The sequence below is a fragment of the Passer montanus genome, unplaced genomic scaffold, assembly GCF_014805655.1.
Source record: "Passer montanus isolate IOZ18808 unplaced genomic scaffold, ASM1480565v1 scaffold5, whole genome shotgun sequence".
NCBI classification, from domain to species: domain Eukaryota; kingdom Metazoa; phylum Chordata; class Aves; order Passeriformes; family Passeridae; genus Passer; species Passer montanus.
This window is the reverse complement of record NW_024369929.1, coordinates 1,521,185-1,545,689: the sequence shown is the minus strand read 5'-3', so window position 1 is coordinate 1,545,689 and position 24,505 is coordinate 1,521,185. Positions and strand designations below refer to the sequence as shown.

The window sequence follows — 24,505 nt, the reverse complement described above, 5'->3', positions numbered from 1 at the left end:
CTCACATTCCATCTTCAGCTGGATGCTGGACACACAAGGGAAGAGCTCAAGAGGCTGCTCTGAGCTGTGCTCCCTGGGTGTTGGACAGGACAGCTTTGATAAATCCCTGCTCCATATATTTTGGGTACCATTTTCTTTGATTTCTGAGCATTGGAGCCAGGCAAGGCAGGGACAACTTCCACTAGACCAGGTTGCTCTAAGACCTGTCCAGCCTGGCCTGGAACACTTCCAGGGATGGGACAGCCACAGCTGCTCTGGGCAACCTGTGCCAAGATCTCAATACCCTCTCAGCCAGGAATTCCTTCCCAATATCCCATCTAACCCTGCCCTCTGGCAGTGGGAAGCCATTCCCCCTTGTCCTGTCCCTCCAGACCCTTGTCCAAAGTCCCTCTCCAGCTGTTTTGGAGCTCCTTTATGCATGGAAGAGGCTCTGAGGTCTCATTGGAGCCTTGTCCAGGTTAAGCCCCCCACTTCTCCCAGCCAGGCTCCAGCCCTCAGACTGTTTTTGTAGCCCTAGAAGAGGATGGTGGGGACAGAATGAGGTCAGGTTGATTGCAATTGTCTCCCAATTCAGGTGTTTTGTCCTTTACTCCTGAAACCCACACAAACCTTCACCTTCAAATTATCCCAGCCCCAGAACCTTTCCCTGTTCTTGCTTCAGCATCCAGCTCTGCCCCAGCAGTGCCTGTGGGTGAGTTGCTCTGATTTCCTTAGGAAGGAAGGTGGGATTTCCACAGCAGAGCAATTTCCAAGTTGGATTAATGGCCTCTGAATAGCCAGAGGGGACAGCACTGGCCTGCACCGCTGCTTTTCCATCACAGTAAAACACAGAGCACCTCCTCAGTGCTGGCATCCATCCTGCCTCCCCAGCACCAGCGCTGCTCCTGCAGCTGCTTTAGCAATCTGCAAGAAAAAGAGGAGGTGGTGGGGATTCCTCTGCCTCCCACTGCCTTCCTGAGAGTGGGAAAGGAGACCAGGGGCTGCCCCGGTGAGGGAGCAGCTGGAGAGGCTGCTCGAGGGGCAGAGCAGCCAGGACAGCCGTGCAGTGATGAATTGCACTTGTCCCTCTGCCAGCTGCGAGATTTATATTTGTGCCACAGGGTAGCAATGTCTGGGCACAGCAGCACTCTCTGTCTGGCTGCACTGGTGTTTTGACATCCCAGGCACCTTTAAAATGCAACCCACAGGCATCAGAGGGCCCAGAGAAAAGACATGGAGGGGCAGGGCAGGATGGAAGAGCAGAGGAGCCTGGAGCAACCATCCTGCCTGGGTGCTGATCGGTTACCCAGCAGACAGATGGGGCTCTCAGTGCTCCCACAAGCTCATCTCTTTTCCTTCATCCTGGCAGGTCCAAACCATCAGGACTAAAAAGCATGTGGCAAAGGATGGTTTGGGCCCTACAGCCAGGCAAGGATCCCTTAGGAGTGCTCTCATCCCAGTTCTGTTGGGGAGGGCAGCCTGTGGCAGAAAGTTGCTGGGACAGGCCATCACCGATGCCAGCGATGGGTGGCAGCAGTTTCTTGCCTCCTCCTTCTCATCCACACCCGGTTCCTTATCTCTGGGTCCTTTTGCTCCTCCCTGCTTACTTCCATGTTTGGCTGACTCTCCTGTATGGCTGCAGTGTTATCTCAGCCATTCCTGCTCCAGCAGTTGAGGTCATTGTAATTCTGTCAACTTCCACATTCTAGAAACATCTGCCAAGAAGCCAAATCACAGGCCCCGCTGCCTCCTCCAGGCCACCAGGGAGCCCACACTGTGTGCCCTGTGTGAGCCGTGCCCAGCATCCACCCACCCAAACATGGGCTCTGCGTCCTGCCAGCCCAGGAGCTGGGATAGCTGACACCAGCCCCAGGGGTCACACTCTGCCTGCACATGCAAATCCCCAAGGAGGAACCTCCTGCCCATCTTGTGTGCCACTGTAGGTTCCTTGTCCCCACCAGCCATGGACAGCATGTCCTGCCAGAGCGTGCCCCACTATTCCCGTGGGTTCCACCACCCTGTCCTGCCCAAAACAGAGCTGTCCAGACTAACATGGAGCTGGGCTTATCCCTTCACCAGGGACACGGCCCAGCTGATGGCACTGTGCCACTGTGGAGGAAGGCACAAGAGGCCACGCACAGGGCAGCACAAGGACTTTTTCCCTTTACAAGCTCATGAGCTGGGATTCAGAGGGTGCAGTGATCCCAGCTCTGCAGCTCAGCCACACCTGTCCTGCAGGAGTCTGTTGGCTGGATTTGTGTCCTTGGTGCAGTCAAGGGGATGATGATGATCTCAAACTCCTCGGATATGGGAGGAGAGCCATGTATCTCCTTCCAGTGTTGCTGCACCTACCTTGTTCACAGATGGTGACAGGGTTGGACACAGATGAACAAAAGCAGCATCCCTGCAGCCCCACTAGAGGCATGGGCTGGGATTTTGGCATGTGGTCAAGAGAGGAAGAAAGGTGGGGCTGGAGCAGGACAGTAGCACATGGACACTCAGGCCATTCAGACATCTGTTCAGCATCTCCTGGTCAGCCAGCTTGACATGGGGAGCATCTCCCACTGCAAAGGATCCCACCACTGCTGCGGGAGCACTGGTGCACACCAGCAAACTGATGAGGACAGGATGAGGTCAGCATAGACAAAGGCAAGACACAAAAAACCATTCTGTCTTCCTCTACCACTCTGAGATCTTTTGGGCTGGTTATGAGCAAGATGAGCTCAGGGCAACAGGAGCAATTACTTCACAGAGTAATCAAGGCACACAGGGCATTTCTCCAGTTTGCCCCAAGCCTCAGGAAGACTGTTCTAGATTTAGGATTTTCCATCTGCAGCAGATACACCAGGATGGATGGGGTGCAGGGACATGGCCAGCAGGGTTGCAGGAGTCCCCTGCCCCTGCCTGAACCCCCTTCCATGGGAGGTGCATGTGTGTGACAAGCGATGAGCTCATCCTGTATGAGGGAGCTGATGTTTCTATGGCCAGCTCCAGCTCTTCAGAAAGAATGAGTCATGCTGCAATCACTCTGAAATATTTTATGTCAAGAAATCTTTTTGATCCCAGGTGCTTGGAATTCTTTGCATATCTATGAAAATGAAAGAACCTTAATACTGGGAGCAGGAAAGCAGCAGCAGTGATGAGAGCAGAGCCATTAGGTATTGATATGTGCTCGAGCAGGAGAAACAAACAGTCCGGCACAGACTGATACCTGTTGCTGTTTCAGGGGCATAAAATCCTTAGTCCCTCTATTTTCTCCCATCCCTCTGTGTCCAGTCGTTCATTTATCCTGTGGTTGGGAGAAACTACTCCCTGAGAAATACGCAGGGGAGCGAGAGGTTGCAGCTCGGGGAATGGCGTTACCCCAGGATACAGAGGGCTGGATGAGGGCACGGGTCAGGATCAGGATCAGAGCAGGGCGCCGGGCCGAGGGCAGAGGATGAGGTGAGGGGGTCAGACACGGAGCGAGACTCGGGCTGGGGCCAGGGGGCGGCTGAGGGCCGTGACAGCGCGGGGGCCTCGGCCCGGGCCGGGATGGCGGGGCGGGCGCAGGGCCAGGCCCAGCCCGGGCCCATCACCAGCGAGCGGGGAACACGGGACGGGGCTCTGGCGCTGCGCCCTGGGAATGGCCGGGGGGCGAAGCGGGAGCGCCAGAGCCACCCCGCCTGTGGCAGGGGACAGCCAGAGTCACCCCGCGTGTGACAAGGGACACTCACGCCTCACCCACACGCGGCCCCGCCCCGCCTCACGTCAGCGCCCTCAGCCCCAACTGCCGCCGCGCCGAGCCGCCGCCACGGAGCCCCGGTAGCGCGCCGTGATCGTATAGTGGTTAGTACTCTGCGTTGTGGCCGCAGCAACCTCGGTTCGAATCCGAGTCACGGCATCGCCCGGCGGTACCACGGCACACGGGCTCCCATTTTTGCCTTTTCCCTGAACCACCGCATGCTCCGTTTTTTTTTGTCTCGTCGTGCCAATACTTCATTTTTCTTTCTTTTTTTCTGGCGGTTGCCGGCCGGGCTGCGGGGCTGAGCTGGGCCCGGCGCGGGGGTCAGCGGGCGCCGGGGAGAGAAGGAGCGGAGGGACTGAAAACAAGAAAATAACATAAGATGAAAAAAAACCCATAAAAGTAGAAATAATAAATAAAATAATAAAATTAAATTTTAAAATAGAACAAAAGAAGACGAGAGGAGATGAGAGAATGAGAAACAAAGTAAGAGTAAAATTGAAAAAATATAATTTAAAAATTAAGTTAAATAAAAGGTATTTAAAAAAATAATAAAATTATACCACTAGATTAAGTAAAATAAAAGTAAATATAATAAAATAACTACTTAATTAAATTTAAAATAATAAAAAACTATCTATTAAAATAAAATGAACTATTAAAATAGAAAAAACGAAACGAAAAATAACAATTGATGACATAAAGGTAAATAAATAAAAATTTAAAATAGAATAGAATAAAGAAAATTAAAGAAAATAGTATTAAGTATAACAATAAAACAGTAAAAATTAGAAACTAAAATCAAAATTAAGTTACATTAAACAGATAAAATGCAATAGGATTAAACGAAAATAAATTAAATAAAAAAATTAAATCAATTAAAATCAATAAAGTTAAATTCAAAATAATAAAAGAGAACAACTATATTAAATTATTAATTTAACCAGCGGTGGCAAAAACAGGAGCCCGTGTGCCGTGGTACCGCCGGGCGATGCCGTGACTCGGATTCGAACCGAGGTTGCTGCGGCCACAACGCAGAGTACTAACCACTATACGATCACGGCGCGCTACCGGGGCTCCGTGGCGGCGGCTCGGCGCGGCGGCAGTTGAGGCTGAGGGCGCTGACGTGAGGTGGGGCGGGGCTGTGTGGGTGAGGCGTGAGTGTCCCTTGTCACACGCGGGGTGGCTGTGCCTGTCCCGTGCCACACGCGGGGCTGGCTCCGGGTGAGCCCTGAGTGCCACACGCGGGGCTGGGGCACCTTGCCCGGGCGCTGTGAGGGAGCTCAGACCAGCGTCGCCCCGCAGCTCTCGGGGTTTGCCCCTTTGTCACCCGCACGCCCGTCCCCGAGCCGGGGCAGCTGTAGCGGCGGGATTGGCCGGATCCGCAGGGAGAAGGCGCGGGGGTGGCACAGAGAGAGGTTTGTTGTTTGTTTACGGCGTGTGGCACGTGGTGCCCCGAGTGCCCCGTGGTATCGTCGATCACCAGTGTCTGAACTGATTCCTGCCAGCCCTGATTTGGCACCCGCGGAGCCACATCACCCCTCCCTGTGCAAACAAAGAGTGGGAGGTGCCAGCAGAGCGCACAAACCTGGGCGTAGGATTCCCTTCATCCCGCGTGAAAAGTTGGTTCCGGACACACAGTGCAAGGGGATGTGTTTGTTGGCTTCCACCCCGAGGGGACCAGGGGACATGACTTCATGCCACTGAAACCTTGGGGCCACCCTGGTTTTCTTTGGGAAACATTTCCCGGGATGGAGTTTGATTTCTACTTTCAATCTCTCTCCTGAAGGCTCGTTTTGCCAGGGGGGAAAGTCCCGCGGCTGCCCTTTCTGTGGATGGCACGGTGCCCTGCACGGCCACGCCGCCGGGCTCCCCCTGCCCGCCCTTCCCGGCAGCCGGGCGGGAGCCCCGGGAGGAGCCGGAGCGGCCCCGGCGCCCAGCCCAGCTCTTTGGACCGAGCTGTTAATGGGTAACCGGGACAGGGACCGGGCGCTGCGGGGCCGGCGGCGCTGGCGGGTGAGTGCCGGGGGACGGCGGCTGCCAGGGCGGGGGAACCGTGAGGCCAGGGAGGGCACGAGGCCAGCGGGGCTGTGAGGACGCGGGGATGAGGCCACCGGGGCTGTGAGGACGCGGGGTGCAGGGACACAGGGCACAGGGTCCAGCGGCCACGCTGCTCCAGAGGCTGCGGGGGACACAAGGAACAGGAGTGCGCGGGGACACAGGTATGCAGGGGACACTGCGGGCACTCCTCCGCTCCCTCCCTCGTTATCTGCCTGTCCATGTGGTCCCGCTCCTGAGGGGACGGCAGCCAATGAGGCTGCACCAAAACAAGAGGTTTTGGGGCTGGCAGGGTGGGGGACAAGGAGGTGGGATCAGCCCTGGCAGGCGCTGAGCCTGAGACAGCAGCACTGCCAAGAACCTGGGATGATCCTGGAACTCTGTGAGATCCTGGAGGGGTCACTGAGGCCAGATGGGCACTGGGGACTGTCCTTGGAGTGGTGGTGGACTCAGGGAGGGGGGATCAGCTCCTGATCTCTGCCAGGGTCCTGGAGAGACATCCCTGAGCACCAGGAGCACCAGCGATGCTGGAGGCCCTGGAGGGGGTGTGAGCTCCTGGGTTCCCATGGCCCTGGGTCCTGCCCTGCTGCTGAGGAGCCATGAGCCGGGGACACACGGGGCCAGGACACCCCAGTGATTCCCTGTGGTGGCTCTGCCAGCCTGTGGAGCCCTGGCCACTCCACCCTCAGCTGCCATGAGGTCCCATGATGAGGGGGATGTTCTCAAAAACTCCCCACCTTCACCTGTTGCATTTGGGGCTGAGTCTTTCCCTTCAGTGGGCACTGAGAGAAACTGGTGATGATCTTTCTCCACACAGAGCTCTACAATTCTCCTCAAAGCAAAGACAACATCTACTGCCTCTGTCCTCATACAGAAGTGCTTCTACAGTCAATCACTGCCTTGCCTGCAACTGTCTGCTCTTCCCTCATCCTTCTCCAGGTAGGGGAACTGGGAGGGTGTCGAGATGGGATGCTCGAGTGGTTCCTGCCCTGGCATAACACTGGTTCTTCTGGGTTTGCTGGACCAGTTCTCCCAGTTCTCTTTTAGGACCAGTCCCTATGCAAACTACCAGTCATTCCTACCCCTCGTTCCTCCACTGTGTTAATTATCAGCATGAAAGGATCTTCTTCCTCATCTTACTTGGTCGTACCATGACCTTTTGAGGATGAAGGATACTTTTTGAAAAATCCCTCTTGCAAAGGGGCTCACAGAGGCTGGTGGACACTGTCACCAACTTGGAGGAGGAGTACCAGCACTCCCTGCTGCATACAGTCCTCTCCTATAATTCCTTGGAGGCATGGCAGAGTAAAGAGCTCTCTAGAGTTACAGGAGAACAAGGAACTCAGCCCACCAGCACCATGGCCTGAGGACCCCACAGCATGGTCCCTTGATGTGCTGGGGCAGGACCTGCTCTGAATACTGACTGCAAGGGGTGTTCTCCTCTCAGAGACCCAAAACTGAAAACAGAGTGGGACATTTGAGCTTCCCAGAGATGATCCCATTTTGCTCTCCCCAGCCACCATTAGACCCTCCCAAGGTTTCTGACATACACTGAAGCAAAGGAGCTTCTGGAGATGGAAGGAAACCAGATAACCCTGGACAGCCTTGACAAGGGCAGAGACAACCCAGCTTTTAGCTTCGAGGTAAGTTCCCCTTCCCTTCCCTTCCCTTCCCTTCCCTTCCCTTCCCTTCCCTTCCCTTCCCTTCCCTTCTCATTTGAGTACATTTCCAGTTAATGATGTTTTCCAGGGAGAGAACAGACACTATGAGGAATGTGGTGGTCCAAGTGAGAACCAAGAGGAGAGAAGAGAAGGGAAAGGGAGATTCTCCTCCTACTGCAGGTGGGACAATCTGCACAGATGTGTGAGCTCTGCCAGAGACAAACCTGGTTTGGGAGCAGAGCAGGGTGGTGTTGAGGTGGGGACAGTGTCTGATGGCTCCGTGTGGCCTTGTAGGGTGCCACTGGCAGGTGTCTGTCCCCAAAGCAGGTGATGGTGAGTGCTGGGGTTTCTCACCATGGCCTACCTGCACCACCTCCTGCTGCTGGAAGTGCCCAGCAGGAGCTATGCTCATGGCCTGGCTTTGGTGGGTTGGCTGCACTTGGGGTGGTTTGGCTTGGCTTGGGCTGATCTTCCATGTCCATCTCTGGGTCTCTCCCGTCTCTGGCGTGTGACTCTCCCCAGGAAGGCCCTGCAGCCGGCATCCAAGGCAAGGCATTTCTGCAAGGTTCATGCCAAGGTGTTGAGAAGAGTTGTCCTGGGGCTCCTTGGAGTAGGTGAGGACTTGCTGTCACTGAGACTCCACGTCCCCACCCCTTTGGCTGGCTGTGCCTCGAGACTCCATTGATTGAACACTGTCAAGTGTGTGGGGTTGTATCCACTCCCAGCAGCCTCACTGCACCACTGCTGCCCAGTTCTATCTTCACCTCACTGTCCCCCTGCCCTTCCTCTACCTGCCCAAAGGTTCACTGTTCCCCTTCTGCTCCCTGCTGGGGGGGTGCTCTTAAGGCCTCCTCACACAAAGCTGGGATCCTCAAGGGTGGCCAGGGAAGGACACTGGGAGGAAATGAACCTCGTGGTTGGCCCCAGTGAGTTATGAACCCATGATCCTACAGCCCTGATGTTTCTGACTCTCAGTGTGCCTTCTCCAGCCTACCTGTGCTACTTCATTGCGGCCTGTTACCTCAACTTCCAGCGAGCCCTTGCCTTGGTGGTCATAACTGCTGTGGTTGTCTTCTTTATCTGCTGGGAGATCTTCCAGAAGCACTGTGGGGCAAAGGTTCTGCTGCTCCTCCGCCCCGTTGGGAAGTGCTTCCAAAAGTGCTGGCCGTGGCTGAAATGGTGAGTCAGGAGAAGGAAGGGCCAGATCCTTCCCAGCACCTGGGTTCCCTCCCATGGCTCTGCGTGTGTCATGCTGGTGAGCCAAATGGTGAGCATGGCCCAGCCTGGGGACCCCTTAAAAGCCATTGCAGAGATGTCTGTCTGCCCTGCCTCTGTAGTGATGGCTGTTCACAGCCCTTGCTTGTGGCTGAGCTCCAGGTCTCTTCAGATACATGGACCCTGCCGTGGCAATTCCATCACAATCAGCTCCTTTCCTTCATGAGCTTCTCTCCCTATGGGAACATCATCTTGCTGACAGTCTGGGGTTTCCTCTGCAGGATCCTGTGGGTGGCCCTCCTGGCAGGCCTTATTGTGTGGCTGGTTTTGGACACTGGCAGAAACCCAGAGCAGCTCATCTCATTAGGTGGCTTCAGCTTTTTGGTGCTGTTCCTGTTTGCCTGCTCCAAGCACCACAGAGCGGTACGTGTTCCAGGTGTGACCTGACCATCAGTCCCCTCGCAGGAGTGGCCACCCAGCACTGGAGCACAAGTGCTTTGTTCCCCTGGTATCCCCTTCTCTGGAGGAAGCAGAAGCCCAGCAGAGCTGGGCAGAACTGGGTGCAGCCTGGGGAGCTGAACTGGTTGGGTGCATAGACCCCAAAACCACCTCACTGCTCTTCTTCCCATTGCTCTCCTTCCCACTTCCCACCCCAGGGCTGCCCTGCATTGCCTCTGTCCTGTTTTCTGCCATGTCCCTCATAGGGGTCAGACCCAGAAACCCAGCACCAGACCCACACCTGGGCTTCAGGTGCCTTGGGAGCCTTGGTCAGAAGTGATTGAAGTCCTGGTGCCTTCCAGCCCAAACTGCTGCAATGCTTTGGGCAGTCCCTCTATCCTGCTCCTCCAAAGGGTTTTTGAACAGACAGTTTCAGTCTAGCAGGTCTATGCTAGCAGTCATCATAAGGTCTTTGTGCTTTTATCCCAGGTCAACCTGGCAAATTATGTGCCAGCCAGTTCCAGAGTCTCACCAAATCATTTCTGGCTCTGTCACCAACCCACGTTTGTCAGTTTCTGTGACACTCTATCAGTCTCCCCATGATTTTCACCCCTGGGCAATGTGTGGTGTTTGTCATGTGCTGCTGTTGCAGCAGCTGGAAACAAGAAGGGGAAGCCTGTAGACCTTGAAAACATTTCAGCTCCTGTTCTGCTTTTTGTCCCCAGGTGTCCTGGAGAGCTGTTTTCTGGGGTCTTGGTTTGGAGTTCTTACTCGGACTCTTTGTCCTCCGAACGACTCCCGGCACCCAAGCTTTCCAGTGGCTGGGAGACCAGGTCCAGGTACTGCATCTACTCATCCCATCCTGTGCCTGTGCCCTGAGATGAACAGGAAAAGCAGTGTGGCATGGGGAGGGGACATGGCAGGGATTGCATGCTCACAAACACTTTTGTTCAGGACTGGAGGGGAGGCAGCTCTTCTCTGGTTGCCTGCAGCAGCCCAGAGCCCTCAGTGTTTTCTCCCTTCCAGGCTGTAGCAGAGCCCTGTGGCTTTGGGACAGCCCACCAGTATCCCCATCTTAGGTCTGAGGGTCATTGTCTGGTGTGCAGTGAAGTGAGCTGTGGGACTGGGGGCACAGCCCCTCATTAGGCAGAATGAGATACCAGGGAAGGACCTGATGGAGATCGCTGTCCTACAGTGTAACTTCCTCCCTTGCAGTACTTCCTGGGCTACACCACAGCTGGCTCCAGCTTTGTCTTTGGGAACACACTCATTGAAGAAGTCTTTGCCTTCCAGGTCAGTCAAAGAATGGGGAATGGGAGGTTTTCTTGTCTGCCTCTTTGCTGGGTCCTGGAGAGCACAGAGCTAAATGCAGCCAGATGTGCTGTGGTAGAGCTCAGCCATCTCAGAGATGGATCTCCCTCAGCTGTGTATCCACCTGTGGACTTCCTCAGTGCCATGGAGGATTTGCAGTGGTCCCTGTCCCTCCTGCCAGCCTGCTGAGTGTTGTGGCACCCCAGTAGCGTGGGCTGGCAGTGCAGTACCACACCATGCCCAGCCTGGTGCCCAGAAGTGCTGGGATGTGTGGCTCAGCACTCCTTTAACCCTGTGCCTTGCCTGCAGACCCTGCCCATCATTGTTTTCTTCAGCTGTGTGATGTCCATCCTCTACTACCTCGGTGTCATGCAGTGGCTTATTCAGAAGGTAGGGCCTCATTCCTTGATCTGGGATGGCGGTGGAAAGAGGAGGAAGCTGTTGGGTTCTCTGTCTATTATGGTCAGCTGAGAGATGTCCTAGGAAAATTGTCATGGTACTAATTTGGGATGATTAAAAGGATAGACACAACCCCTGTCTTTCTAGCATGTCCTTCTCAGAAAGCTGAAAAACCTGAACCTTAGAGCTGATGTTTCCACCTGGTCTGGGGGTGCTTCCCAGGATCACCTCCATGCAGGGGCCAAACAGTGCCTGGCTTCATGGGTATGGTGGCAGGGTGCCTGGAGCCTCTGCCAACACAGTGGCCTTGTCTATCCCCAGATATCCTGGCTGCTTCAAATCTCAATGGGCACCACTGCCACTGAGACTCTCAGTGTGGCAGGCAACATTTTTGTGGGACAGGTAAGGTCCTGGTCTGGCAGCAGATCCAGCTCCTCAGTGCTTGCAGCTAAGCCTGCCCTGGAGAAAGGGTCTGTCTTCTCCCTCCCTATGATATCTGTGGCCCTGTATGGCCCCATCCTGAGGACAGCAGGGTTTTCTCTTCCACAGACAGAAGCCCCGCTGCTCATCCGCCCGTACCTCACGGACATGACCCTGTCAGAGATCCATGCTGTGATGACTGGTGGCTTTTCCACCATCGCAGGCAGCGTGATGGGAGCCTACATATCCTTTGGGGTGAGTGCACGACCAGCTGGATCCAGCTGCTCCCTGCCACAGGGTACTGACATGCAAGAACTGCCCCGGACTTGGGGATGAGGGAAGACCCCCAGCAGGCGCCTCATGGTCCCCTTCCATAAGCAGAATGAGAGCAGGGTGTCCAGACTCACCTTGTCCCAAAGACACCTCATCCAGCCCCACCTTTGCTGGCCTGGCCAGAGCCCTAGAGCCCTGCCAGGTAGAAGGCAGTGCTATGGGACCCTTACCATGTGTCCCTGCACAGAGAGCAGAGCAAATCCCACAGAATCCTGGGATAATATAGCCTGGAAAGAGCCTCTGGTGGGGGGTCTCTGATCCACCCTCCTGCCAACTGAGGTTATGGCAACTGAGGGGATGTCCAGGTTAGTGGTGAACATCTTATGGATGGAAATCTCTCCCAGCCTCTCTGGTTTCCCCCACAATTTTTCCTTATATTCAACTGAAACTGTGCCTGTGATTCTCACCTTTTCACTGGCTATCACTGAGCAGTGTCTCCCCTCCAACCCCCTTTTAAACAGAAACAGCAATGCCCACCCCCCTTCCTCTTCTCCCAAGGGAAGAATCCCCGCTCCTCCAGCACTGCCTGGGCACTTCTGGCACCAAGCCTCCAGGGATGCCCTCTCCAGTTCATCAGTGCTCCAAACAAACCTTTCCCTTAACCTGCTGCCTGAGCTCCTGCTATTTAAACATTAATTAGTCTCCTTAAATGGGGAACCAAAGGTGAAAGGTCAGAGAAATGAGATGTTGCCAGCAGAGGGGTGAGGCTGGGAGCTTGGCCCTTGGTCAGCAGGTAGAAGGTAACAGTGTTATTCAAACTATTGCTCTGATACAATAAAAAGGGACAAGGAAGGGACAAGAACCATTATGATTAAGTCAAACAGCAGGAGAGATTAACATCACCAAGGCTACAATCGCTGCAGCTCCAGCAATTGCCTCCGTGATGGCAAGCTGCCCCACGTGCACGGCTGCTTAGATGGGAAAACAGCCAATTTTCCCACCTTCAGCAAGAGGAGAGCCCTGAACTGCTCTGAGTGTCGCTGGCTGATGGCAGCCACGTGCTGGCACGCCCTGGGGTGGCAGGTGACGGGCACAGCCCTGCGCAGAGGTGCCTATGCCTCTGGTGTGCACGTTGCAGATTGATGCAGCGTCACTGATCGCAGCTTCTGTGATGGCTGCGCCCTGTGCCCTCGCCATGGCCAAACTTGTCTACCCTGAAGTGGAGGAGTCCAAGTTCAAGGGCAAAGCAAGCATCCGCCTCTCCCGTGGGTGAGTGTGAGGAGAGGGGCAGTGGAGTGGGGCTGCACGTGTCCGTGTACTGCAGGGAAGCCGTGGTGGCACTTTGGGGTGCCTGTGGTGTGCACACATCCATGGAGCGAGCGCTGACCTGGCAGCCCAGGGATGCCCAGCCAGATGAGTATCTTGGGGTCTTTTTCCATGCAGGGAAGAGCAGAACATCTTGGAAGCTGCTAGCAACGGGGCTGCCGCCTCCGTGGGGCTCGTGGCCAACATTGCGGCCAACCTCATCGCCTTCTTGGCCGTGCTGGAGTTCATCAACGCTGCCCTCCGCTGGTTCGGGGAGATGGTAGACATCCAGGGTCTTACCTTCCAGGTATCCCCAAGAGCTGACAGAGCTGCATCCCCCACCCATCCCCACCCTTGCCCACTGCCTCAGTGGGCTGCTGAGGCCCTTGCTGGGTTTTTGGCAAACGCTGGCAGTGGCTGCGTAGGTCAGCTCTGAGTCGTTCCCTTCTGGGATGCTTTTCCAGGTGATCTGCTCCTATGTCCTCATGCCTCTGGCCTTTCTCATGGGGGCAGACTGGGCAGACTCACCGCTGGTGGCTGAGCTCCTGGGGATCAAGATCTTCCTGAATGAGTTTGTGGCATACCAGCAGCTGTCCACATACAAGAAGAACCGTCTGATGGGCCTGGAGGAGTGGGACGGGAGCCGGAAGCAGTGGATATCTGTGAGGGGCACCTGCCACCCTGCCAGGCACAGGGCAGGGATAGAGCCAGCTGGAATGGGGCATGGCACTTGGCTAGACAGGCGGGTGGTGGGCAGGCAGAGGATCATTGAACCATTTAGTTGGAAAAGTCCTCTAAGATCATTGAAGCAGGATGATGGTGCTGGGAGTGGGAGGGGACCTATATCCAGTTGGACTTAGATGTTTGCTAATGGCTGGGTGTGGGAGGAAGGAGTCAGTGAAGCCATTTCCCATTTATCCTGCTCCTTGATGGACAGATCATGGTGCTACAGGGCCCATTGTTCCCCCAGCCCAGACTCTTCCAGGAAGAGCCTTCATCCTTGCTCCCAAAAATAGCTTACAGAGAAGGGGTTGGGGTGGGGCCTTCTATCTATGTGGGAGTTCCAATGTGGTGCTCAGCTGTGGATGCTCTGGGGCTGCTCCTGGCCAGAAGTGACTATCCCCTGCTGCTGTGCCCTACAGGAGCGAGCCGAGAGCATCACCACCTTTGCCCTCTGTGGATTCGCCAACCTCAGCTCCATTGGCATCACGCTGGGAGGCCTGTGTGAGTGTGACTGACATCCGGAGTGCCTGGGCACTCAGGGAGTGGGGTCCTGGGTCAGAGAGCAAGAGCTCAGCTGAGGCAGGAGGAATTTGCTGTCCTCAAGCCTCCATGTTCAGTCTCTGCCAGATAAAAACCAAGATTTGCATGAGGCAACCAGGATGGTTTTGTACTGAACTCATGGGCAAGAGCAACACCAAACCTTGGGTGTCACTCAGCCACAGGGGAAAGAGCAGAGACTCCAGTGCTAGGAGTGCTCAGGGCTCTGGTGGATCACCCATGGGTGCAGGGTGGGCACAGTGCTCTGCCAGGACAGACACTGGGTGCTGGCTGGGATCACCACATCCTCCAGACAGCAGGAGTTGGGGTGGGCAGGGCACTATGTGGCAGAGCCAGCTCAGGACTGAAGAAGCTATCGTGATGTCCCTATCTGTCCCCGACCCAGAGTAGAGCTGGAGCAAGGATCTGACTCACCCCCCTGTCTGTTTTGCCCCCACAGCTTCCATGGTGCCCCAGCGCAAGAGTGACTTTGCCTCCGTGGTGCTGCGGGCCCTGCTCACTGGCATGTGTGTCTCCATGCTCAATGCCTGCCTGGCAGGTAGGTCTCTGCCCACTGGCAGCAGGGCCAGAGGGATGCAGGAAGGGACAGGCACAGGGCTGAAGACCCCACGAATGCAGCATTCAGGGATGGAGGTGGCTGGCCTGTCTCCCCATGGCTCTGCCAGAGCCTTCAAACCCTGCTTCTCCCGTCATGGCTCTGCCAGGGCAGCCCAAGCCCAACAGCTCTCCTGGCACCCTTCATCCTTCTCTGGGCTGGAACAATTCAAGGGCAACTTTTGGAGTATGGCAAGGAGTTTCCTGAATTCTTGTGGGTTGAGCTGGGACCTGCACAGTCCCAGGTGCAGGATTTGCAAGCAAGTATAGTCAGGGTGTGGGACTTGTGAGCAGGCATGGGGTACAGGGCTCACAGCTTGCTTGGGGTATGGAATTTGGATCCATGGTCCCTCTTAAGTCCCAACAGAAGACCTTGTCCCCCAGGTCTCCTCCACGTGCCAACAGAGGTGGGTGACTGTGCAATGTTCTTCAGCAGCACCAACTTCAGCTCGACCAGCTACACCATGTACACCTGCTGTAAGCAGCTCTTTGCCAGGTGGGTGTGAAGGGCCCCAGAGCCATCTGGTCCTGCCCAAGGAGCCAGGTGGTGGGCAGCAGCTTGTCCTGACCCTGTGTCTCTCCTTCCAGCTCAGTGCTCCAGAATGGGACTCTGTCCTTCACGGGATCCTGGGCTGAGCAGACACAGAGCGTGCTGTGGCACAAGGAGTGCTGCACGTACTACAACCACACATCCTGTGCAGGGACATTCTAGAACTGGGGGAACACCAGGGACTTCAAGGCCTATCCCCAAAAGCAGAAAAAGCCCCAACAGAAACCTGAGCATCTGGTCTTCTCCACTCCAATGCTGATGGACAGCTGCGTGCCCCTCGCAACCTTCACCCTTAGTTGCTGGCCCCATGGACACAAGGGAGCAGCTCCCAAATAAATTATGGCAGCCCTTATGTGCTTGCCCTCAGACTCCTTCTGGCCCCTGACTATCACACACAGCACAAGGACCTTTGCTGGGGCTGCACCCCATGCCCACTGCAGACCCTGCAAGCTGAGCCCCTGTCTGCTGCCAGCCTTAGGGTCTGGCCCCAGCCCCACTCTTCTCCCCCAGGGGGCATGGATGGGGTAAAGCCAGTGCTTGAAGGTGTTTCCTTTCCCCAAACACAAAGGCAACACATCCCACTGTACTTGGGTGCACCCCTCCTAGAGGGACCACAGTGCCAGGGAACAGGCCAGTCCTTCTTGCTTTATTGCACTCGAGAGCACCCGGGCCCAACGCAGCCGCGTTATGTAAATCGGTATTTTACAGTCACCAAGACAAAGGAGCCCAGAGCCCAGAGCACGCCACGCTCCCAGCCCGGCCCCTTCCCTCCACCAGGCTGCACTGAGCCACTGCTTGGGACCCCATCCTGCAGGGTGCTGGCACCCAGCACCCTCCTGCAATGCCCTGAGGAAGGGGATGCTCTGCAGGGTGATGGAGCAGACAGCTCCTGTGCCTGTCCATCACTGCCTCGAGCCAGGGGTAGCAGGATTTGGAGTGGGTGCTGCCAGCTGCCACTGGAGTCCAGCATGTGCCAATCAGGGGTGATGCCGAGCACCAGATTGTGCTGTGGGGCTAGGGCATACAGGGTCTGTGTATGGCAGGGGGGCAAGGAGGAGTGATTCCTGTGGGATAGACACCCCCACGTACCAAGGTATGGAGGGGAAGTCGCCCCTTTGCCCTGCTCCCTGGTATCCCATGTGAGGTAGAGCATCCTTACCGTAGCACCAGCCACCATCCAGAGCAGCATGGCCACTCTCAGCAGCCACCTAGCAATGGGGTGGGAGACTTCCCTGGGATGCAGGGAGGACAGGGGTGCAAAATCCCATCCCTATGCAGCTGCTGGTACCAGTGGCAAACACCCTGCCCTGGAACCAGCCAACACCCCAGAGCCCCACACCACAGCAGAGGAGTCCTGCAGCAACTGCTGGAACCCTCTGCAGGAAAAAGGGTGTGCCAGGGCACAGGGGACTGCCTGGGCACTGGTGGGGTTCTCATCCTTGACAGCACTGGCAAGGCTTGGCCCGGTCACTTTACGGGGACAGAGAGAGGGACATGAGGTGCTGGGAACCATGAGGGTGTCCATGACTCCCAGTGTGCAGGGGAGCCAGGCAAGGACATTCTCCCTCGAGCCTGCAAAGCTTGAGGGAGAAGCTCTGCCCCTGCCTTAAGGAAGGCCTATGGAAAGTTGAGAGAGGAAAGCGAGTCCGAGCATGGAGAGGCACACGGCCCCGCAGGCTCCAGCAGCAGCTCCTCTAGAGAGGTACTGGGGAGGTGGCCTGAGGCTCACAGCCCCCGTGGCCCCGGCCCAGCCACTCACAATTAGCACACACCACACAATGCAAGCGCTGCGGGCCGGGCAGGAGCCCCACGGAGAATGACACTGCCAGAGTCTCCCCTTCCCACACCGGTCACGGGCTGGGCCCAGGCTGGGGGCCAGAGCAGGAATCTCAGCTGCAGCAGCTCTGACTACTGCGGGCAGCCAGCTCTGTTGCTCTCTCCTGACCTGGGTTTGCAGGCTGTTGAGGCCTCCCCTGTTTCTGCAGCTCTCCGGGAGCTCTTGGGGCTCACAGAAGCCTTGCGGGTGCTCTGAGGACTTGTCAGCACCTTCTTCTGGAGCTGGGGGCTGGACTGGGCAGACTTCCTGCCCAGGCAGGGACTCCTGGAGCCCTTGGGCTTGGCTGGCTCCAGCATCTTCAGGCCCAGGATGCTGCAGTAGTGATTGCACCTGTGAGCGGCCGGGAACTGCTCCAGCAGGGAGGGAAAGCAGCTCTCCTTCAGCCCCTGGTACCTGCCAACACAGCTATCCTCAGCTCCTGCTCTGCACCAGGACATGTCCCACCAGAGCAGGGAGGCGAGGATGGAGCCTGACCCATTACCACCATGGCCCTTGCCAGGTAAGAGGCAGGGCTGGGGACAGCCAGGGCCACCCTGCTCCAGGGCTGGAAGTCACTCACCCTTTCAGGTTGGTAGCAATCCGCACGTTGGTCAACTTCCAGCCCACTCCTGTAATTTAAGAGGACAATCAGTCTCTGTCCAGAGAAGAAGAGCCACCAGTACTAAGGGCAGGTCATTGCCCTGGGTAGAGGGTTCCATGGCATGGGGTGAGAGAGAGGCAGGAGGGCAAGCCTGGGGCTTTTCTTTCTTTCCCAGGCTGGAGGGGTGGTGATGGACCATGGGCAGCACACAGGAGATCCCCTTACCTTCCATGTCAGTCACGAGGATGTTTCCATTTGTCCACTGGTAAACCCAGTGCTGGAAGGTGCAGCATTTGAGCACAATCTCCGAGGTGCCTCGTGCCACCAAGCTGCCATCTCTCTCAGTGACACAGTACTGCTCGCAGGGCCTGCCAAGGTCCTCCTCCATTGTGGCATAAGGGATGTTGTTGGCAGGACGATAAATCAGGTACAGAGGAATTATCCTGTGTGGGAGTTCACAGACAATGTCAGCATGGTGAGCTCTCCCTCCTCTGCATGTGGAGATTCACACCACGGCCTGCAACCCTGGTTTTTGCCTTCCCCCCAGTATCCCTTCCATTTGTGGGAGTAGAGTGCACTGCTTTGGGGATGCCCCAACACCCACAGGGAATGTTCCCACCGTCCCCTGCAATGCTCTGCCAGGGCATCAAGCCAGTGGAGCTGCAGCACATCACTTACTCAGGCACCGCTCCAAAATCAGGGACTGCTCGTGCCTCAGCAGCAAAGATCTTGCAGTACTCACGACTGGAGTTTTGGACTTTGCATTCCTGGAAGTACAAGCAGAAGAGTCAAGAACCTGTCCCATCGTGCACCACTGCCTCCCTGGGACCACTGCCAACTGTTTCCCTGTCCTGGTGGTCAAAGGGTGATGGGTAAGTCCTGAGCAGCTCCACATTGCTCAGATGGAAGAGCTGAAGCTAAGAATGGCAAGGACATGTCCAGCCCTATGGAGGGGCTTGACAGCTAGCTTGCAAGCAAAGCTGAGTTAATAGAAGAAGTAACAATTGATGATTTTGCAGTGCATCCATAGCAAAGAAGAAGACAAGGCATGGAGACAGATTAGAAAAGATACATGAAAATTTTTGTAAGCCAGACTACGTGCATAAGTAGATGTGTATACATGCCTTATTAAGTTTCTGTAAAACTTTTGCCAATTATATTGACACTAATTGCTTTGCACTTATGAATATAAGGTGTAGTTAATAACTTAAGATCATGCTTTGTTAAGACTATATAAGCTGGAGAACATACATGCAGAATAAAAACTTTTTTCTTCTTAGACTCTAATCATGTGTGTGTATGTCATGTCCCACCTACCAGTAACACAGCCCCCTGGCTAGACCACCCCAGAGCATTCCAAAAGTGGAAGGAAATAGCAAAAGTGGGCACAGAGCTGGGGACTGTCTGGGGACCAACGCACACACAGGTGGGAAGGGTGGGAGGGAGAAAGGTGGATGATGGCCCGCAAGGATACCCACCTGGATGGTGATATCATAGTTCTTCTCGACAAGGCTGTTCTCATTCTTGGTCCCAAAGACGATGAAATTGTGCACTTTGATGACGCAGGTGTGGCCGGACTCGAAGACAGGCTCCAGGCCGTAAATGGCTCTGGCACGGCAGGCCTTGCGCAGGAAACCAGCACCCACCTCCATGTCCTCGCTCACCACGCGCCCGAAGAGCTTATCCCCCCAATAGCCTGCATCAGCCAAACCCTTGGCAAACACCATGGGTGTCATCTCGATCTCCTCTCCAACTGGTGGGAGGAAGAGCTGGTGAGGGGGGGACAACATGGGCACGTCCTGCTTCTGCCCCAGAGCTGCCTGCCCCACTCAGCAAGGGGCAGAGTCACAGCTCATCATGTGGCCCTTACCTTCCATCTCTTCCCGCAGGATAAATCCTGACAACACTGGAGGAGACAGAAAGCAAAGAGGAGTCAAGGTCCTGACAGGATCCCACCTTGCCCCATGCACTTGCACAACTAGGGATGGCAGGTAGGATGGTGGGAATCAGCTGGCACACAGAGGCAGAAGCACCTCACAGAGGTGGTGTTACAGAATGTGCCAAGGCTCCCCCACTGCAGCCTGGCACCAAGCCTTCTCTGCAGTTGGCCACACCACCCCACGGCACACCCAGGCAGCTGTGAGAGGCTGCTGAGGGCTCCTCACCTTCTGGGCTGAGCAGGAAATCTGTGGAGTCGGTGCCATACTCGTTGCTGATCACACAGCGATAGACTCCGCAATCCTTCTGGGATGCCTGCACAACAGCCAAAGCTGCCTGGCCCTCATCGCCAGCACTGGAAGAAAAATGGAGCATGGCCACATCCCCGTGGGGTGGGGGGGCCACAGGGGAGCCCTGTGACAGGCACTGGTGGGGGGGCAACATACTGCCCTTGGAGGGATAGAGGAAGGCTACAAAGCCATCCCAAGGGCAGCCCAGCTGCTCCCCCAGCATGTCACAGCACCAGCAGTCCTGCCCTGTGGTTTGTATTAACAGAGATGCTTATCTTCCAGACAAGCCCTGCAAAATCTGCCTGGGATTGGGCTACAGACTGATAAAGACTTGTCCCTAAGTGAGGCTGGGTCAGGGCTTCACAGAGAGAAGAGGTGGGACCCTCATCCTGAGACCACTGGCTGAGCAGGCTCTGCTCTGATCTGCTGGAAGGCAATGGCCACTCCTGCCCATCTTCCCCAGGTCAAATATCTGCCCCAGGAGACAATTTCTGCCACGGAATCACCTAATTTATCATCTATTCATTATAAAGGGAGCTCAGGGGACACCAACGGCATCAGGCAAATCCTAACTGATGTGGATGATGCTCCTACACAAATCCTCTGGGCTTGAGAACAAGCTGCTCTTCACAGTAGACCCAAAGGATACAACCAGCCACGCAGCTGTGTGAACATGCTCTGCCTGTGCAAGGGCAGTGCCAAGGGATAGAGGCACAGCCAGAGCTGCTTTTTCCCAGTGGTGGCTGCATGGAAGACCCTCCCAGCAGAGTTGGGAGACTGCCACCCTCACATGGATTCTTTGGGGCCCCAGTTTTGCAGTTCACATCCAGCTCTTGATTTCTGTGATGGGCATAACACCTTTTCTGCCCTCCCCAAGATTTGGGTACCCAAAGCAGACACTCCAGATGGAGCATCAATAAGGTAAGTTAAACAGCAAGTCCCCATTTGGGCAATCCTTCCCTCTGTGGGCACTGATATGATAAAGTGCACAATGTGCCATGCTCTGAGCTTCCCATGCTGCCTTAGCAAGAGGAGCACCTTCACCCCAGGCAAGGCAAGGAGCAGGATGTGACAGGTGACAATGTGGAAATGACAGGTTACCTCCTTTGGGCTTCAGCTACAGGGATCTCATCCTTGTACCACGTCAGCTTGGAATCACTCAATATATTGAAGAACTGGCACCAAAGTTTCAGGTTTCCTGATGCGTCAGAAAATTGTTCTGCCCTGATCTTACGGACCACCTGTGGAGCTAAGGGTGCAAAAGGATGGGTGGTGAGACACAGAGGGCTGGCTGCAGCTCTGGGGTCAGCCAGCCTACGCCCTGCTGCTGCTCAGGGCTTTGGGTGTCAGTGTCTGTCAGTATGTGTAACACTGCCTTCCCAGGAAAGGTCTCAGAGCTCCACTGGGATAAAGAGATGGGATACAAGTGGTATAAACTTGTCCAACAGTGCAGCACTGCAATATCCAGTGAGGCCAGAGGGAAGGCAGAAAACCACTAGGGAATACTGGAGGAAATATTCATCTACTGAAGGAGGGATTTATCATGGTTACCCTTACTTTGCAAGAGTGCTGATTCCTGTGAGAGTATCACCTGCTTCCTTCAACCCCAGGATTATGCCTTTTTAATTCGATGCCACAAGGAATCAAATTAATATTTACCACAGACATGGAAGAGGAGTGTGTGCCCTGTGATGTCCACTGAATCATGGAATCACAGTTCAGGTTCGAAGGGACTTTAAAGACCATTTCATTCCAACCCTCTTGCCATGAGGAGGGACACTTCCCACTCGACCAGGTAGCTCAGGATTCCCAACCAGCATCAGGCTTGATGAGGCCCAGAACACAGAGACCAAAACCAAGAGTATTCTATGATCCCTGGGGCTGGGGAAGCCCAGCTGTAAGAGACAGCCAGTGTCAGAACTGCTGCCTCTTGCATTCCTCATCCCTCTCTGTACTGGGATAGAAGTCTGGGGGAGACTTTTTGGCTTTCACACAGCCAAAGGCTGATGCTGAAAACCCTACAAATGTACAAACTCGTGTGGCCCCAGCTGACTATTACTGGTTCCCTTTGTAGGCAACAAGGGAATGAGCTTCATGGGGATTCTCTCTCCCCTCACCTTTAAATGGGTTATTTGTACTCTGGGACTCTGCTGGCTGTGCTTCTGGCTTAGCATCTCCAGGGCCCTCTTCATCACCACCGGCGTCACCTGCAGGCTCCTCGTACAGCTTAGGAACCTCCAACGTGGCCATCTTCCTCGTGAGGGTTGGAGAGCACTGATCTGAGGGAGAGGATGGAGCTGGGGCAGGAGAATGCAACAGGGATGCATTCTTCCTGGACTGCCGTGGTGAAACAGTCGGACTTCTTGTGTGCCCCAGGCTCTCTGGGGTTGCGTCCTCTTCCACCCCCACCTGCTTGGGTTTTGGCAGGTATATTTTGCGCCGGGCCCCCAAAGCAAGCTCTTCTGGTGTGGCACAAGGTAGCACTGCCAGAGGGTCAGCAGGGCCCTCTTCAGAGCTCACTGGAGGCAGATCAGAAGGATGAGGAGCCACTCCTGCTGTGGGCATGCTGCCCACCACGATGGAGGGTACTGAGAGCGGGGGCGGCCCCTCGGCCTCAGGAGCCCCCCAGGTGCGTCTCTTTGGTGGCACAGGCCTGCAAGCCAGCATCTCCTGGCTGGTAACAAATTCCTCATTAATCATTCCTGTGATCCGTCTGGACGTCCTGGGGGTCAGAGGCAAGTTCTCTGCTGTCTGGAAGAGCTGGTTGTTTTGTACTTTTTCCAAAACTTTCCTTGAGGTGCGAGGGCTAAGGCCAGCAATGCCTATCTCTGGGATCATGCCTTCCCCTGCATTCGGCTGCTCCTTGTCCCCAGAGTCAGTGTCCCCTTTTGTGGCATCCTTACTGCTATCTGACATTTTTAGAAGTAGCAGCAGGTAGTTCTTTAAGGAGGAAACCAGGTTTTTGTGCTGCATTTTCTCCTCCACAGACATCTCCTGAGATCTCTCAGAGCCAGGCAGGACCAGCGGTACCTGTGGCTGAACCTCAGAAACTCCCTCCCAAGTCCCTGAAGATGCTGCTGGTTCCTGGCATGGAGCTGTGGCTGTCAGGAGTCCTCCCTCCTTCCCTTGAGGTCCCATGGGCACTGGCTTGGCATTCTGCTCTGAAGTGATGGCTGAAAACACCTCTCGTGGGGCAGATCCATCTGTCGTTGTGATTTCCGTTCCTCCTCTCGCAGGAGGCAGCAGCTGGGCTCCAGATGGGACCTCTCCTGCAGTGGCCTCCATCCCTGGGCTTCTATCAGATGCCAGCAGTGCCTCCTGAGCCACTGATGGCCTCACTGCAGGAGCAGGAAGCGGCTCTTCCTTGGCAAGAGGAACTGAAGCAGGAGCTGCCATTTCATTTTGGGTGTTCTGATGGCCCAAAGGTGTCCCTCCTGCCTCCCTGTGCACAGCCCCAAGACACGGCTCTGCTGCATCACTCCCTCCTGTCCTCACACCAGGATGGCTCCCAGACAACTCTGCTCCTGCCTCTTTGCTCTTCTCATCCTTGACTGTCTGACACGGGATTTGTTCAAGAGGAGTGTTTGCTCCAGGTTCTGGAGGAGTCAAATTTTTTAGCAATGACTCTTCCCCACCTTGGCTTTTGTTCTCTTGATCTAACAGTCCTTGCTGAGTCTCTCTGTCCTCAAGAGCATGGGAATGTCTTTCTGCCTGTTTCCTGGGGGGTGGGTGCTCCTTGCCAGACTGCACATGGTCTGGAGAACGTGCTGGTGGCTTTGGTGGCTCCTGAGGCCTAAATCGAGGATTTGTCCTTTTCACAGCTCCCCTGGTTTCCTGGCAAGCAGGCATCTCTTTCCTGACCTCCTCTATCTTACTGGCTTGCTGACTGGTCTCTTTGGTTGGACTGGACACTGGATGCTTTAGGTCACCACGAGACTGTCCAACTCTTGCTGCAACCTAGTTAAAAAAAAAAAAAGAAGGAAATTAGCATCATGTTACTGCCTGGATCTGTGCAGTCATACTTGTGGACCACCTGTATCACATGGCACTGCCCAACTTCTTGAATCATGGGAATTACCCTGATACCAGCATTACTCTGTCATCCAGGGTCTTCTGGTTTCACCATCATCCCACAGGAGTGGGTCCCACCTGTCAGGCTGTACAAAATGTTTCTTCCTTTAATCAGCTCCAGCCCTTCTGCCTTTCAACATCCTCGCTGTGCACAGAGGCAAGAGATCTGCTTTTCTAAATCATTCAGTGGCTTTTAATCCAATCTCCTCTGACTCCATGACTTCCCAAAGAGCGAAACTTTCCCATTTTTACCAGCCACTGCCGACACCTTGCATAATTCCCTTGATGTTTCTAAAGACTGAGTGCTCCCCTATCTGCACAGTGAGATGGGGCAGCTGGCATGTCACACTCTATCAGGATAACACTGCCTAAATGATTTATTGGGAAACTGTACACCCTGACGTTATCAGCACTATTCAACCATTCTGTTTCTCTGACGTTTGGGAAGCTCAAATGTTTCCGACCGCAGCTGCACCCAGCAGACGTGTCAGCGAGCTGCCTGCTGTGATGGCCAAGCTTTATCCTGAGGAGAACTGCCCAGATCCTCCAGCCAAGGAGCATGGGCTGTTTTTGCAGGGGAG

The 24,505-nt window shown here is 55.2% G+C and overlaps 2 protein-coding genes and 2 non-coding genes across 5 annotated transcripts in view; 2 read left to right on the top strand and 2 right to left on the bottom strand.

Annotated features, from left to right (window-relative positions):
* Nucleotides 1–3,790: 3,790 nt before the first annotated feature.
* On the top strand, nucleotides 3,791–3,862 carry TRNAH-GUG. The gene has a single exon. It is a non-coding gene; the product is annotated as a tRNA-His (tRNA).
* A 702-nt stretch (nucleotides 3,863–4,564) lies between these two features.
* Nucleotides 4,565–15,655, top strand: LOC120509120 (sodium/nucleoside cotransporter 1-like). Its single transcript, XM_039723436.1, has 17 exons — nucleotides 4,565–7,404; nucleotides 7,511–7,602; nucleotides 7,945–8,036; nucleotides 8,412–8,601; nucleotides 8,919–9,060; nucleotides 9,801–9,914; nucleotides 10,291–10,368; nucleotides 10,696–10,776; nucleotides 11,107–11,187; nucleotides 11,335–11,460; nucleotides 12,617–12,747; nucleotides 12,922–13,090; nucleotides 13,248–13,445; nucleotides 13,926–14,007; nucleotides 14,504–14,602; nucleotides 15,043–15,154; nucleotides 15,247–15,655. Exons 1-17 carry the CDS (start codon nucleotides 7,336–7,338, stop codon nucleotides 15,368–15,370), a joined length of 1,980 nt encoding a protein of 659 aa, XP_039579370.1. The 5' UTR covers nucleotides 4,565–7,335; the 3' UTR covers nucleotides 15,371–15,655.
* On the bottom strand, nucleotides 4,696–4,767 carry TRNAH-GUG. The gene has a single exon. It is a non-coding gene; the product is annotated as a tRNA-His (tRNA).
* Nucleotides 15,656–15,826: 171 nt separating the features above from the next.
* Nucleotides 15,827–24,505, bottom strand: part of ALPK3 (alpha kinase 3) — a 32,778-nt gene continuing 24,099 nt past the window's right edge. For both annotated transcript variants that reach the window (XM_039723433.1, XM_039723434.1), the window contains 9 exons: nucleotides 21,971–23,810; nucleotides 20,955–21,102; nucleotides 19,791–19,918; nucleotides 19,496–19,531; nucleotides 19,104–19,378; nucleotides 18,304–18,392; nucleotides 17,851–18,068; nucleotides 17,605–17,653; nucleotides 15,827–17,438 (listed from right to left, as the gene is read on the bottom strand). In XM_039723433.1, the coding sequence (XP_039579367.1) occupies nucleotides 17,117–17,438; nucleotides 17,605–17,653; nucleotides 17,851–18,068; nucleotides 18,304–18,392; nucleotides 19,104–19,378; nucleotides 19,496–19,531; nucleotides 19,791–19,918; nucleotides 20,955–21,102; nucleotides 21,971–23,810 (3,105 nt within the window). In that variant the 3' untranslated portion in view covers nucleotides 15,827–17,116. The remainder of the gene's footprint in view (nucleotides 17,439–17,604; nucleotides 17,654–17,850; nucleotides 18,069–18,303; nucleotides 18,393–19,103; nucleotides 19,379–19,495; nucleotides 19,532–19,790; nucleotides 19,919–20,954; nucleotides 21,103–21,970; nucleotides 23,811–24,505) is intronic.

Excerpts from the sequence above, each read along its gene's own strand:
- LOC120509120 (XM_039723436.1), top strand. The coding sequence starts at position 7,336 with ATGGAAGGAAACCAGATAACCCTGGACAGCCTTGACAAGGGCAGAGAC. Across the intron at positions 8,037-8,411 it reads CCTGGGGCTCCTTGGAGTAG|CCTACCTGTGCTACTTCATT; the intron begins GTGAGGACTTGC and ends TGCCTTCTCCAG. Across the intron at positions 13,446-13,925 it reads GCCGGAAGCAGTGGATATCT|GAGCGAGCCGAGAGCATCAC; the intron begins GTGAGGGGCACC and ends TGTGCCCTACAG.